Source organism: Cibotium barometz, chromosome 13, assembly GCF_041138505.1.
Source record: "Cibotium barometz isolate CiBa-2024 chromosome 13, ASM4113850v1, whole genome shotgun sequence".
NCBI lineage: Eukaryota > Viridiplantae > Streptophyta > Polypodiopsida > Cyatheales > Cibotiaceae > Cibotium > Cibotium barometz.
In genome coordinates this window covers 10,477,545-10,493,517 of record NC_141058.1, presented here as the reverse complement: position 1 = coordinate 10,493,517, position 15,973 = coordinate 10,477,545, and the positions used below count along the sequence as shown (strand labels likewise).

Here is a 15,973-nt window from a genome sequence, read left to right as displayed (position 1 = left end):
CAAGAAGAGCAAAGCTAGGTAGACGCAATATGCTCTTCTTTAGCTATATTTTGTTATTATTATCATCGTTATTGCCATAGTAGTAGAGGCCCATTTATTATTCAAGTCACAGTTAAGGCTTTTTGATTCTTTTATTTCAGATAGATTTTGATATCACATTATATCAATGAGTGCCTTTCTTTATTGATTAAGATTACACATAAAAAGTTGACAATATGTTAATAAATTTATACATTCATTAATTTGTTTAAACTATTTGCAATTATTCTTTCAAATTAAGAATAAAGAATATGCTTACATATAAAAGATTAGACAATGGCTTACCTCCATGTTTCAAATAGTGTTGAATCACCAAGTGTTGTTGATCATGTTCACAACAACCATGTGTTAAATGCCTAAGTGTTAGCCACCAAGAGAGAGAGAAAGAGTGAGATGGAGAGAGAGTGTATACGTAAGTATGCCTTTTATGGGAATAATCACTGAGTGTGTATGTGAGTAAGTGTTACCCAAGAGAGCAAAGAGAGAGTGAGTGTATATGTGAGTAAAAAAGAGACGATAGCCGTTTTTGGTTGTGATTTTATGTTTTTTTTAACAGATGATGGGTGACCTAACACGTCACTTTTGTGATGCATAGTATTACAAAAGTGGCACTAAATGTCACTCCCTGAGTGCCATTAAACATTGCTCTTATTACTATCACTTTTATGACACTAAATGTCACAAAAGTGACGTTTTGTGTGACTCATCATTGAGATTATTTGTGTGTAAAGTGATGTTTTGCTGACGTGCACAAAACGTCACTCTTAACGGTGTCGCTCTTTGGAAAATTTTACACATGATGAAGGTGACGTTTGGAGCGGCGCTAAGCCCGCCTTTCCCTTGTAGTGCTTGGATTGGGGGCCATAATATTCTACTGCACCATTCCATAGTATTATCCTATGCAATTCCAGATTGGGAGCTACACATATAATTTAGGGAGGCTCTCTAGGCAATTGGCCCATGTCGTTCATGGCGTGGTACGAGTTTCTCTCCCCATTAAAAGCTTATGCGTAATTTTTCATATGAAACAAGAAGCATAAGAGGGGGAGAGAGAGCATATTCCATAAAAAGTATATATAATAAAGAGAGTTCTCCTAAGTAACACCAAAATCACCCATATGAGACCAATACATTAATACCTGAGTGAAGCCTTCTATAAAGGCCCAAATCCAGTCCATAAGAAGTGAACAAAAGACACAGCTAGAAAGGCACATATCTTATCTCACTACAAGATGTAACATTTAGAGTAGTACAAGCTGGTTGTTGTGGGGACCACACATTCATCAAGAAGAGCGGAGCTAGGTAGATGGCATAATGCTCTTCTTTAGCCATATTTTGTTATTATGATTATGATCGTTATTGCCCTGGTAGAGGGCCGCACCAGATTAAGCGGCTCGAGTCCATCGCCCCACCATCTCTCTTCCCTTGCGAGAATCCACCGCCAAGGCATTGTCCTCGCAGTAGAAAGCTTTGAAACCTAGTGGGTGCAGCACCTCCTCGTACCTGTTGTGCAATAATACGCAGAGTGATCATCATCAGTCGGATAGGTGTATATAAACAACATCCTAGCTATTACATGTATAGATCAGATGGGAGCTGATCATCTTACGCTTCTTTGGATACGGCGTATGGAGGACCTCCCTTGTGATCATCCAGCTGGAAATTAGCAGATCAGTGCACATAAGTTAATGGCGTTGATCCTCATGTCAAAGAGAGGAGATGAAAAAACGGCGTCGACGTTGAAGCATCTACGATGTATTGAGGATATTATGTGCAGGTGTTTTTGACGTACAGGAAACATGAGCGTGAGCAGCTCTCCGTGCGGCGCCAGCAGCTGTGCCATACGCTTTGCCCAAGCCGGCCTCATAGGTGGCTCCATGGCGCAGAAGAACCTGCGCTATAAAGAAGGACAATATAATTATGATTAATCAGATGTCTTAGCTGCAACTAATTAGTATGATTAGTGAATTAATTTTTGTCGGATATATACGTGTAGTCGAAGATGAGGTCGAAAGGCTCCACTGGATCCCAGGCGTAGAAATCGGCATTGACAAACTCAGTCCACTGGCCGTTTGAAGAAGCAGCAGCTAGCTGCAGCAGCATGACATCAATCACAGGGTAAAAAGCATTTCTATATTAAGTCGGTTCTAGTACGCTATTGTGCGCTGTGCAGGGTTACCATCCATCCATCCATACATACACACACATATATATATATATATGTGTGTGTGTGCGCGCACGTGTGTATGTATATCATCGACGTATAAAATCAGTTGTAGTAGACTAGTGTGCACTCATGTGGGTTACCATACATATACATATTATATGTGCAGCTAGTGTGCAGCGGACTAGCTCTAATTAGCCTATAATATAGGCAACATTTGGCTAAGCATCGACTATCAATCAGCTAGTTACCTTTCCTGCGCGCTTGAGGGCCGCTTCTGAGATGTCAAGGCCCACAACATGGCGGCTCGGCCTTGCCAGCGCCAGCACATCATACCCCTGCATCATCATGCACCCTACTTCTTATCCCAAGGTGAATGTATATATAATGTACACATATATGTCATAAAATATAATATAATATAATATATATATATATATATATATATATAATGTACTACACCACATATTATGCCGGAAGACGAAGAAGGCAGTCAGCAGCAGCAGCTGTTATACGATCATCTCCTCACATTGTGGTGGAGAGAGAGAGAGAGAGAGAGAGAGAGAGAGAGAGAGAGAGCAATTAAATTACATTGTTGTGTTGTTGTTGCTGATATTGAGATGATAAAAATGAGAAATTATTGAGAGAATATAATATATTACCGAGCCACAACCGGGCACTAAAGGCCGGCCTTCTGGAAGCACGCCCTCCTGAGCTGCGAGGTGAGCAATCACCGGAGTCACACCCCCCACGTCCCATGGGGTTGCCTTCTCCTCCCAACACTTTTCCCACACATCTAGTCAAACATTTATAAGAACGCTCTTAGTACACGTTAGATCAGACCAGTACAGCAGTAATCACATGATAAGAGTTGGCCAAAAACATGCAAGATATATGCTTAATCGTTATCCCCGGCATATGTGTAGATAAACAGTGGTTATTAACATCGCCACGTCTTTATTACATATTGGCTAATAATATTTCGAGGACCTACACACCTACCCATGGGTTTGCTGTTCACAAGCTCTCTGACCCTCGCTTCGGCCTTGGTGAGGTGGTGGAACAACGCCCCTTGGACCTTGTTCCCCTTCTCATCAACCAGCAGCTCGGACTCGGCAGGGATGGGAGCCATATTCTCTAATTAATGCAAATACTGTTTGTTTGATCACGATGACACACATACCCACACACACACACACGGGCCGGGGAGGGGAGGGGGGGAGAGAGCTATTAGCCACCACCTGCATTTCCAGGCACGCGTTGCCTCGGATTTTATACACGTCCAAGGGGGCACATGTAGGAACTTCATTGGTTCCCTCCGGTGCGGCACGTCATTCGTGACATAGTTTCGGGTGACTTTACATGAGGACGTTCCTTTTCCTTCCGAGGGCCATTTAAATGTAAAAATGTGATGGAAGTGTTCTTTGTTGCAAAACGAGATATTTTAGGCTTCACTTTTGCACTCTCTCAAGGAAAAACACGTATCATTTTCACTGGTCCGTGACACTGTACTACCAGTGCTCTTTTTACCGCCATACATTTTGAGAGGCAATTGCAAAACTGTGAACATACATTTACCATGGATTGGGAAGAGGCAATCGCAATTTCTAACATACATTTTCTTCGTACTTCAAATTCCTCATTGTAATTACTACATCTTGAAATTCTTTTAAGAGCCATTTTTCCACGATTCCCTCGCAAAATGGTCATATCCTTCCCTGTCATTAAGATCGAATTCCGCGCTTCAATCATAGAAGATTCCTCACAATGCCACTCGAGTTGTTAATAAACCCCACCATGGGCGTTGCCGTGGCATGGGACACATCTAGCAACTGCCCATGTGTCTTTCGACTACCTTCCACGTCCCTCTACATGTATGTGTTGAAAGACTCGATCTGCATTCGCTCGTTATGTGAGCCGTGCTGCTCTAGTTGATTATGGGGGAGGCAAGGGTTCTCCCAAATATATGTGTGCGTTTCGATGGTGTATTTCCTGGGTGTATAGCCATATCACTAACCGCATGCATAGCCTTGTGTTGTATAGCCGCACTGTAGACTGCAAAACCAAAAAAAAAAAGGGGCGGAATGGGGGAGATGTTTCTCCCCCATTCCTTTATGTAACAAACATTTACATATACTTGAAGCCCAAAAAAAGGCAGATTTGGAGAGTCCAAAAAAGGACACTGTAAGTATAATTGTTTGAAGGTATCCTTCTAAATTTGCTTCACCAATTCTTGGAAGGCATCGAAGGACACTGTAAGTATAATTGTTTGAAGGTATCCTTCTAAATTTGCTTCACCAATTCTTGGAAGGCATCGAAGAATCTCTTCCCCATATCATCCATGAAGGGCCCACCACCGTCACCCATGTGAGCTATTTGGCAAGTATATATGTTAACTTTTGCTCCCATGTATGCATTAGATTGTGCATTAATTTTAGGACAAGGATGAGGAGGAGACTTGTCATAGAATGAGGGATTAAATGCCTCATTACTCTATCATGAGTGGACGATTATGGATGGAATTTAGAGACCTCCATGAGAATATTAGTGGGAATAAGGTCATGAGTGAAGAACCCCTACATGATTAAGAAGGTAGCATTACCACATGAAGTCACGAAGGATTTGGCCATGGATGAGATGCTTGATGACGTTGTGTGGTCTCCGGGTGATGGCCTCTATACACCATGAGCAAACACACAAGGAAGAAAAGAAAAGGGATCACAACTGGGGGATGCAGAAATCCCAGATCAAAGGACACCTTTCAGACCTGCTCCTATCACCTTAACTCAAACTGACTCACTTGACAATTCACAACTCTTCAAAACCCTCCCAATCTAGCCCACTCAGTTCAACCAAGCAACAACTCCACGAGATTTTGCACTCATCCCGCCGACATAAAGCAGACACAGTCGGGAAGAAACCGATTTGGGACCAAGTATCTAACTGAGGGATCACTTAGAAAACCCACGGATGCATTCTTGGACAATGCTCAGGTCTTCAACTTTGGCACAAACAAACCCTCTCACGCTATGCTGTCCTCCATGATCATTCAACATCTGTAGGATCTCCAGTCCTCCAGTCTTCAACAAAATCAATTCAACTTGCAGCAGGGCGTTGCCGTGGCATGGATAATATATAGTGTATTATAGTATATAATGTATATATACTAAAAATTATATATATAGTATATATACTATACATTATAATGTATATATAGTATATATACTATACATTATAATGTATATAATATACTATATACATTATATAGTATATGTATATATACTATACATTAAATTTAGCGGTGCATTTGCCCTATCAACTACTTATTTGTTGTACTAATTCTTTCTATTTGATACTTCCCTGCTGAGTGTTAGCATTCATTATGGCTAAGTCTACCCTGCACCTCCAGAGGTTTGACAGAAACTTAGTACAAAGGCCTTTGTCTGAATATATACTCTTGTGTGTGTGTGTGTGTGTTGTGTGTGGAGTGCGTGTGTGAGAGCATATCTTGATATAGAGTTCTACACCCACTATTCAGCCCACTGATGACATTAGTGGGGATGATGTAGTATCTAGTCTATACTATGCATAATGGCGTTGATAGATATATAGTCTTGTGGGTTAACTACCATGAGTATTTGGGCATGTTCCTAGATTCATCTAGGTATATAATTCAGTCATATTAGCAAAAACAGTGGCCTTAGTTACCATGAAAGAATGGCCCTAGGGCCATTCTTGCACCGATTGTGCACAAAAAGAATGGCCCTGGGACCATTGTTACACATGTTGTACATGAAAAAGGATGGCCTTATGGCCATTCTTGTTTGCCCAAGAGCATGCCCAAGAGCATGCAAGAAGGTTGGGTAGCACCAAGGCCATGCTAGAATGGCCCTAGGGCCATTGTTGCATGCACATTGGTGTATTTCCTGGGTGTATAGCCATATCACTAACCGCATGCATAGCCTTGTGTTGTATAGCTGCACTGTAGACTGCAAAACCAAAAAAAAAAGGGGCGGAATGGGGGAGATGTTTCTCCCCATTCCTTTATGTAACAAACATTTACATCTACTTGAAGCCCAAAAAAAGGCAAATTTTGAGAGTCCAAAAAAGGACACTGTAAGTATAATTGTTTGAAGGTATCCTTCTAAATTTGCTTCACCGATTCTTGGAAGGCATAGAAGAATCTCTTCCCCATATCATCCATGAAGGGCCCACCACCGTCACCCACGTGAGCTATTTGGCAAGTATATATGTGAACTTTTGCTCCCATGTATGCATTAGATTAGGTTGTGCATTAATTTTAGGACAAGGATGAGGAGGAGACTTGTCATAGAATGAGGGATTAAATGCCTCATTACTCTATCATGAGTGGACGATTATGGATGGAATTTAGAGACCTCCATGAGAATATTAGTGGGAATAAGGTCATGAGTGAAGAACCCCTACATGATTAAGAAGGTAGCATTACCACATGAAGTCATGAAGGATTTGGCCATGGATGAGATGCTTGATGACGTTGTGTGGTCTCTGGGTGATGGCCTCTATACACCACCAGCAAACACACAAGGAAGAAAAGAAAAGGGATCACAACTAGGGGATGAAGAAATCCCAGCTCAAAGGACACCTTTCAGACCTGCTCCTATCACCTTAACTCAAACTGACTCACTTGACAATTCACAACTCTTCGAAACCCTCCCAATCTAGCCCACTCAGTTCCTGAGTCTGTCCTCCCAGGTCAGCATAGGTCACAAAAAGCTCTGATCTCTAGTATGCTCCTGGTCTCTCTGCTCACCTTATTCTCTAACTGAACTAAACTGACCCTCCTCTGATCTTGCTCTGACCCTCCTCTCACTGAACTAAACTGAGTTCTGCCTCAGAATGCTGACACAGAACTAGCTGACAGAAATATACTAAACAGACTCAGAAGACTCATGTGGAGCAGAAGGCACCACACGTGCCATATGACATTCCCCAATCCTCAGGCTACCCTAGACTAATCAAGATATCACTGTGATGACTTCCAGCTGACTGGCCCACAACTGCTTTCGAACTCTGTCCTCTCAAAACTGATCCATCTGCCTCATTTGAAGTAGACACTCTCTCCTCTGAGTCAGCTCACACTCTCAAGCCCTCAAAACATTCAAATCCAACCACGATCCATAATTGCATACCCTCAGCTTATAGTAACAAATAAGTTGTTGCCTCAGAAACACATATCCACTTACCCTTCTGATTTTTTACTACTACTGACAGTCTCGAGACTATCAGACCAAGTTCACAAGAACTTCTTCTAAGCCCACACAAGCCAATCCAAGGTCCCTATACCATCAACTTACCCTTCTAATTTTTGACTAATTGATAGTCCCCAGACTGTCAGACCAAGTTCTCAAGCACTTCTTCTAAGCCGAGACAAGACAATCCAACCATCAACTGACGTTTATGAAGTCCAATTGACATAGAACCAACTTTGTACTTTCTCTTCTGATTCTGTCTTACAATCAGTTCTGACATAGAAGACAACAAATTTTTCCTCAGGTGATCCTCCTCCATTATCTCACTCAAAATAATAGAATTGAAACACCATGGCATGAAAACTCATCAAAACTCATAGGTCTCAAGCTCTACTCACTTTATTCTTCACTGGAAACAAACAAAGAGTCTCAACATCCCTGAGACTTGGGATAAGAAGGAAAAAGAAGAAAACATAGAATATTTATGGGGTCCTCCCTCGGTCCTCCTCAGTTCAACCAAGCAACAACTCCACGAGATTTTGCACTCATCCCGCCGACATAAAGCAGACACAGTCGGGAAGAAACCGATTTGGGACCAAGTATCTAACTGAGGGATTACTTAGAAAACCCACGGATGCATCTCTTGGACAATGCTCAGGTCTTCCAGTTTGGCACAAACAAGCCCTCTCACGCTATGCTATCCTCCATGATCATCCAACATCTATAGGATCTCCAGTCCTCCAGTCTTCAACAAAATCAATTCAACTTGCAGCAGGAGCCCACTCTTTTGCAAGATTTCTCACTTTCTCCTCCATGCTCTTTGCTATTGTCCCTTGAAACTATCTCCTCCGCCTTCCTTATTCAGTCAACATCCTTGATTCTTCTAGAATACGTGTTGCCTAGCTCTTTCAATTGACCATGCACTTTCTATCTTCGTTTTGTGCACCTACACAAATATCCTTGGCTGTCATGCCTTTATACCATCTTGGGATCACACTTTGCTATCATACACACACTGTATCTTCCTTTACATTGTGTTTTGGAGGGGCTCATTTCTCTCCTCACATATAGCCAACCCCCCTAGATGAAACACATTCATGTGTTTCATTGCATTCTACCCGCTGCAAACCCTTCACTCACAAACCATTTTATACAACTTCATATAAAACAAAAAGCATGATCCAGCATCACAGCAACCCCCTAGATCAAAGGGGTAAAACTACATCCTCCCAAGCCACCTAAACAATCCGATCCATTCACTTGGATCAAACTCTTGTAGACAATCTTGAGACAGCATCAGGATCCTACCGCTATCAATTGGCTGCACTTCCACGCATACTTACTATGCTGCCTCCTATTTACCTCTCCACTCCTAATCAACACTGCTCCCTCCATATGACTCAACACTCTCTAAAACTTTGTGAATTTCCACTGTAAGGCAAAATAGTGGCCTTATTTGCCATAAAAGAATAGCCCTAGGGCCATTCTTGCATCGGTTGTGCATAAAAAGAATGGCACTGGGGCCATTCTTGCACCTGTTGTGCATGAAAAGGATGGCCCTGTTGGGTGGCACCAAGGCCATGCTAGAATGGCCCTAGGCCATTATTGTATGCACAAGAGCAGCAAGATTGGCCCTAGGGCCATTCTTGGATTCCCAAGAGCATGCAAGAAAGATGGTGCCACCAAGGCCATGCTAGAATGGCCCCATATCCATTCTTGCATTTAGAAGAGCATCAAGAATGGCCCTAGGGACATTCTTGGATGCCCCATGGCCACTTCTAACATGACCTATGTGCCTTGGGGTCACGCAATAAATGGCCATGGGGCCATTCTTTGATGCCCTAGGGCCAATCTTGCATGCTCTTTGAGGTACATGAAAAGAATGGCACTAGGGCCATTCTTGCACCTATTTATTAGGTAAAGGATGGCCCTATGGCTATTCTTATTTTCCCAAGAGCATGCAAGAACGTTGCGTGGCACCAAGGCCATGCTAGAATGGCACTCGGGCCATTATTGCATGCACAAGAGCATCAAGATTGGCCCTAGGGCCATTCTAGCTATAGGATGCCCAAGAGCATGCAAGAAAAGAATGGCCCTGAAACACTACATAGGACAAAATAGACATTGTCCACAATGTCTACAAAAACCTTATAAGCTCAAAATAGGGCTCAAAATGACTCTAAATAAATATTTGAGCACTTTTTCCACTATGAACTATGCTCTTTCTTTAGTGAAAGGGATCCCTAGGATATGACAATTCCCCCTTCTAATGTGTATGACTACTTCTATCCCTAATTGGCAACAACTAACTGTAGAGATTTGATTGAGAATTAAAGAGAAAGAGATGAAAATATCCTTCAATTGTGTACCACTTCCTTTGCTTACCTCTTGCTTGCTTCTAAGATCTTCACATAAACTACCACTCTCATACGATGAGAAGAATGTGGGGGAGAGAGTGAGCTTGAGTTCCTTACAAGCAAACTTCTTGACACACACACATAAGAGTAGTCAAGAACATAAGAGAGACATGGATGACTTAATTTTTTTTTCTTTCTTCTTCACTTCTTGATAATCATAATGTAAAGATAAGAGTATATATTATAAGGGAAGGTACTCTTCTATGAAAAGCATACAAAATTAGTCCATAGTGTGAACTTGACTATAGAGAGCTAGCACTATAACTATGTCATAACTTTACAAAAACAAAGTGGCTATTACATAACCTATAAACCACTGGCCGCATATTAACCACAATCTCAACAACCATGCTAGTGGGTGTAAGTGTGGAGATATCATCCTGGTATGTCATCCATAGCTGCACTAGTTGAGCTTGATATCTTAACAACTCATATAGTGGAGTCTATATCCACACTAGTTGATCTTGATACCTTAATTTCCATATAATGGAATCTATATCCACACTAGTTGATCTTAATATCTCAATGCCTGTATAGTGGAGTCCTTATTGCTTGTCATAATTATGATTTATCCCATATGATTTTGACTTGATTTCATTCTCCTACTCTCTTTCTTTCTCAAAGAAGTCATCAAGCATCTTGTCCATGGCCAAATTTCCTTCTCGACTTCATGTGGCAATGCTAAATTCTAAATCACGTAGGGGTTCTTCACTCATGACCTTATTCACACTGATATTATCTTGGAGGTCTCTAAATTTCATTCGTAATAATCCACTCATGATACAGTAATGAGGCATTTAATCCCATATTCTATGTAAAGTCTCCTCCTCATCTTTGTTCTAAAATTCATGCATAATCTTATAAATAGCACAATCTAATGCATGGGAGAAAAAGTTAACATATATACTTGCCAAAGAATTCACATTGGTTATTTCTTTGAATCGAGCATAATCCCACACATGCTATTGTGATAGGTCATAAACGCACAACTTCTCGCTTGCATCACTCACATGAATATGAGGTCTTTTGGCACAACCACTCATGTTGACTTCTTATAGGTGTGGGGTCATTCCTTGGATGATGAGGGTGAAGTCCAATGATTGATGGGGGGGACCTTTATATAAAAAAAACTACATTAGACAATTATAACCCTATTGTCCTTTAGGGCATCCCCACCCATTAGGTTTGCTTAAGAAAAGTTCTCTTAGATATCTTCGGAGTTTTTCCACACTACACGGCTATCAGCCTAGTGATACACTCCTATACGAGCGACTATAGCCATGTAGGAGCTTGAGGACATTGCATATAGTATGACTTGGGGTGATGGTGGTGGGCGCTTCATGGATGATATGGGGAAGATCAGATTCTACTATACCTTCCAACAATTGGTGAACCAAATTTAGAAGGATGCCTTAAAACAAGTGTAATTGTGCCCTTTTTTGGACTCTCAAAATTTGTCTTTTTTTGGGCTTCAAGTATATGTAAATGCTTTCAATGTTCATTACATAAAGGAATGGAGGAGAAACGTCTCCCCCATTCCTCCCCCTTTTGTTTTTGTTTTGTAGTCTATAGTGTGGCTATACAACACGAGGCTATACATGCGGTTAGTGATATGGCTATACATCGGCAAATACACCATCCAAAAATGCACACATATTTGGGAGAACCTTTTCTTCCCCATAATCAACAAGAGTAGCACGGCCCCCTCCCTCACATAATGATCGAATGCAGATCCAATCTTTCAACACATACATGTAGAGGGACATGGAAGGTAGTCATCGAAATACCCATGGGTAATTACTAAATGTGTCCCTATCCACGGTGACATCCATCGTGGGGTTTATTAACATAGAAGCATTAAATTGTTAGGAATCTTCTATGATTGAAGCATTAAATTGTCAAGAATCCCATGAGAGGATGCCCCTCTATTGTTGGTGATGAACCCCATGATGGCTACATCGATATGCAAAATTTGTTTTTTAACATAAACGCATAAAAACACAACTCACATAGACCATACATTATATAAAAAGCTTATCTATAAAGCCTTAATGATGCAAATACCTCATGCTAGAGTTTAATGCATAAGGATTTTGCATAGAGCCTCATGCATAGAGATTTATGCACAAACTCCCATGCATATAGCTTAATGCATAGATTCTCATGCATAGAGCCTCATGCGTAGAAAAGCCTCATGCATAGAGCATATGCATAGAGCCTATTCATAGAAACTCATGCATAGAGCATATGCATAGAGCCTATTCATAGAAACTCATGCATAGAAGCTATGCATAGAACAGAGCTGATGCATAGAAGCTCTATACATAGAAGCCTCATGCATAGAAGCTTTATGAATAGAGCCTCATGCATACATAAGGCCTCATGCATGAGGACTCATGCATAGAATCTCTATGCATAGAAGCCTCATGCATATATCCTCATGCATATAAGCCTATACATAGAAGCCTCATGAATAGAGCTTTATATATAGACTCTAATGCTGCATAGAGAATATACATAGAGCCTAGTCATTGAGCCTATGCATAAAGAGCGTGCATAGAATCTCTATGCATAGAGTTTCTACATAACCCTCATGCATAGCAGCTCTATACATAGAGCATATGCATAGAGCTCATGCAGAGAGCATATACATAAATAAGGTCTCATGCATATAGAGCTTAATGCATAAGTCTTTTTCATAGAACTTAATGCATAGACCTCATGCATAGAGCTTAATGCATATACTCTAATGCATATAGCTTTATGCATAGAGCCTCATGTATAGAGCTCATGCATAGAGCTTAATGCATATACTCTAATGCATAGAGCTTTATGCATAAACTCTAATGCATGCATAGAATCTCTATCAATAGAGCTCATGCATAGAGATCATGCATATGCATAAGCCTCACGCATAGAGCTCATGTATAGAAGATCATGCATAGAGCCTCATGCATGAATAAGGTCTTGTGCATATATAAGAGGCTTACCTCTTATGTTTGTTTGACAAGGTCTTGTACACGGCTGTTCTTCTTTGGAGAAGAAACCCTAAACCTAGCCATAAAAAGCAATAAAATAAGCAAATTTTTTATATTTAAGAAACTATTAATACAACTACTTAATCCTTCAAGAGAGAAAACAAGCATACAAAAGATCAAGGTGAGGGGCTTACCTCTTATGCTTGTGATAAGGGCTTGTACGTGGTTGATCTTCTTTGGAGAAGAGACCCTAAACCTAGACACAAAAAGCATTAAGATAAGAAAAGAGAGCATACAAGCATACAAGAGAGCAAGCAAGCATACAAGCATATAGGAGACCCAAGCAACAAAAGATTAAAGAGAAGCAAACATACAAGATAAGCAAGCAACAACCGGCAAGTCTCAAACCCTAGAGTAGTGTTCTTAAAAAAGATAAAAGATTAAAGAAAACAAAGAAGAGAAGAATATTGTTTAGCTTGTACCCATGGAAAGAAATTGGTACTGTGACATGCTTTAGTTCGTCTCACAGAAGGGATATTACTTGTTGACATGAACAGAGATCAGTGAAAGAAACTCTCTTAGAAGCAAGAATTACCTTGAAATTGTAGGAGCTCTGTACAAAAAAGGCATAGGCCAAGTTGTCCACAGTTGTGTGCCAGGCCATCAACAAACATCCGTGCTAAAAGAAGTGCATTAGGGAGTGCTACTATGGAGAAACAACATGCAAGCCGACTTATGGTGGTCCATGGTACTTAATGATGCATGAGATTATGGAAGGAAGTGTGACGTGTGTAAGAGGATCGGTGCCATCAGCTGTGCTAATCGGATGACTCATCAGCCACAGTCCTACCACTTAAACCCTTTCAAAAGCGGGGAATGGATTTTGTAGGACCATTTAAACCCTTGACAAGGATGATTGATAAAAAAATACATCCTTGTGGTGGCAACTGACTATTGCACTAAATGGATGGAGGCAAAAGCCCTTAGGGATAATTTAGCTCTACAACACTAGCCAAATTCTTGTACGAGGACATCATGTCAAGGTTTGGATGTCGAGTGGAGCTGGTTAAGTGATCAAGGAGGATACATCATCAATGAAGTGATTCAAAAGATGACTCAACAACACATGATCCTACAGAAGAAATTAACTGTCTACTATCTGTGCAGGAAAATGGTCAAGAAGAATCTACAAACTAGGTGCTAAAGAGGATCCTCCCAAAGACAAATCAATCAAAATAGTACAAACTAGGATGAAAAGCTGCACTCTACACTCTGGGCATTCCGCACATCACACAAGGTAAGCATTGGGTTCACCCCATTCTCTTTAGTCTATGGCTCAGAGGTAGTAGTTACAATGGAATATGTTTTCCTTAGCATTAGAATAGCCCTCGTTGAAAGGGTCAACCTAGAGGAATCACTCAACAAGAGGATGCAACAAACTACATCGTGCATGGGTGACAGACATCACTTTGAAAATAATAAAGCAATGGGTAGACATGAACAACAAGAACAAGATCTTTTAGGAGGGTGTATTGTTGTTCAATTCAAAGATCGAACCACACCCAGGTAAGCTCAAAATTTGTTGGATGGGTCCCTATCAAATAGTAGAACAATTAAGCTCAGGCACATTTCGGCTACAAACACATTTTGGCCACACACTGCCAGTGAACGAGGGAGAAATCGCAGATTTACTAGGCGCCATTTTTCTGGGCTTATTTGGTTATTTCTACTTCCACAAATCAAATGTCTCTAATTCCTCCTAGCCCAAGGTGTTTTCAAGCACGCTGTACAAGCTGGTGAAGACAGAATTCAGTTTCATCAAGTCTATAGTGAGATCCAAGCTCTTCATCAAATCTGCAGGTGACTTTGATAAAACAAAGATTAAGCTTTCAATATTTGGTCAAATCTTGTGTTTCTTGGCTTAATCCTCTACTAGACTCATTGCTATTGATGGATTTGAAAGCATTTGAGCTCATTTGAAGTCTAAGGCACCAGATCTGGACTCCCCGCATACTCTGTTTTTTGCACACAAAATAGTGGATTAATTTGCTAATCAATGATTAATTAGTACTAATCACTACATTTTGGGACAATTGAGGGTTCAAATTAACCATTAGGTATCTGATACAGATTCCTATAACTTCAGATTGCAATTCGGAGTTGGTTTGATACTCCAACCATTCCGTACAAATTGGTTACCCTTGATTTAATGTAATTTCTGGGAAAATTGTGCTGATAAAATTGTGATAATCATCATTTTGCATTTAACCCTTGGTTAATGCCTGTAAATCTCACTCAAATTCAAGATTATTCACAACCAGAGTTGCATTTGGAATGTGCATGCGAATGAATGCTATACGCATTATGTATTGGGCACATTGCATCAGTGTAAATATGGGATCAGACACTGCCTTTGTCCAAAATAAGGCAAGAAGTAAGACCTCTCGCATAAATTTGGGTTTGCATTGCATAATGACACAAGATAAACATCAAAAACCCAAAGGATATGTTAGCAAAACATTTAAATATGTTGCTCACATGGAGCAAAAAGACCTGACGGACAAGCTCATGGCCCCAGCCATGAAAGAAGAAGAATATCTCTTTCCAAGAGGAAGATCCACACCAAGAAAATCTAAAGGAAGCATTGAAGGAAGACATGGACACGAGAAGAGAAGCTACCCCAAGAAGACTGAAAGAAGACATGGACGCGTGGAGAGAAGCTACCACGACAAGAAGACTGAAGACAACAGAAGATGTGAGGCTCCAAAGAGTGAGGAGCCATGTGAAAATCTCTGAGAGAGAGAGAGAGAGAGAGAGACCCCACAACCCAATGTAATCTGCCCCAACAAAGTAAAACCACCTCTGAGCCACCGATGATGTAGGCCACGTGGTAGATGTATGTGTGAGCACTTTAGTCAAGGTCGCAGGCACTTATAGTAGCCTTGGACACATAGAGAGAGAGAGTGTCAAGGACTATGGAGTTTAGGGACTTGAGGCACTGGTCGTTGCGGACTATCAAGTAAGAGAAAAACTTGGTACAGGGTCCAGGTGTGCTAAGTTAACTTGAGGGGAGGTGTAGGCACTAGTCGCCGCGGATAATCAAGTAAGGGAGGCAAACTTGGTATAGGGTCTAGGTGTACTAAG

The 15,973-nt window shown here is 41.0% G+C and overlaps 1 protein-coding gene across 1 annotated transcript; it reads right to left on the bottom strand.

The window, feature by feature from the left end:
* Positions 1-1,103: 1,103 nt before the first annotated feature.
* LOC147632353 (putative thiol methyltransferase 2) lies at positions 1,104-3,449 on the bottom strand. The gene is made up of 7 exons (XM_086807174.1): positions 3,206-3,449; positions 2,866-2,999; positions 2,455-2,541; positions 2,030-2,130; positions 1,832-1,931; positions 1,649-1,695; positions 1,104-1,542 (listed from the first exon to the last, which is right to left on the bottom strand). The coding sequence occupies exons 1-7, from the start codon at positions 3,333-3,335 to the stop codon at positions 1,425-1,427; spliced, it is 717 nt and encodes a 238-aa protein (XP_086663300.1). The 5' UTR covers positions 3,336-3,449; the 3' UTR covers positions 1,104-1,424.
* Between the last annotated feature and the right edge of the window lie 12,524 nt (positions 3,450-15,973).

Coding starts and splice junctions, on each gene's coding strand:
- LOC147632353 (XM_086807174.1), bottom strand. CDS start 3,335: ATGGCTCCCATCCCTGCCGAGTCCGAGCTGCTGGTTGATGAGAAGGGG. Junction 2,542..2,865: donor TAGTGCCCGGTTGTGGCTCG/GTAATATATTAT, acceptor ATGATGATGCAG/GGGTATGATGTGCTGGCGCT. Junction 1,696..1,831: donor TGCTCACGCTCATGTTTCCT/GTACGTCAAAAA, acceptor GCTAATTTCCAG/CTGGATGATCACAAGGGAGG.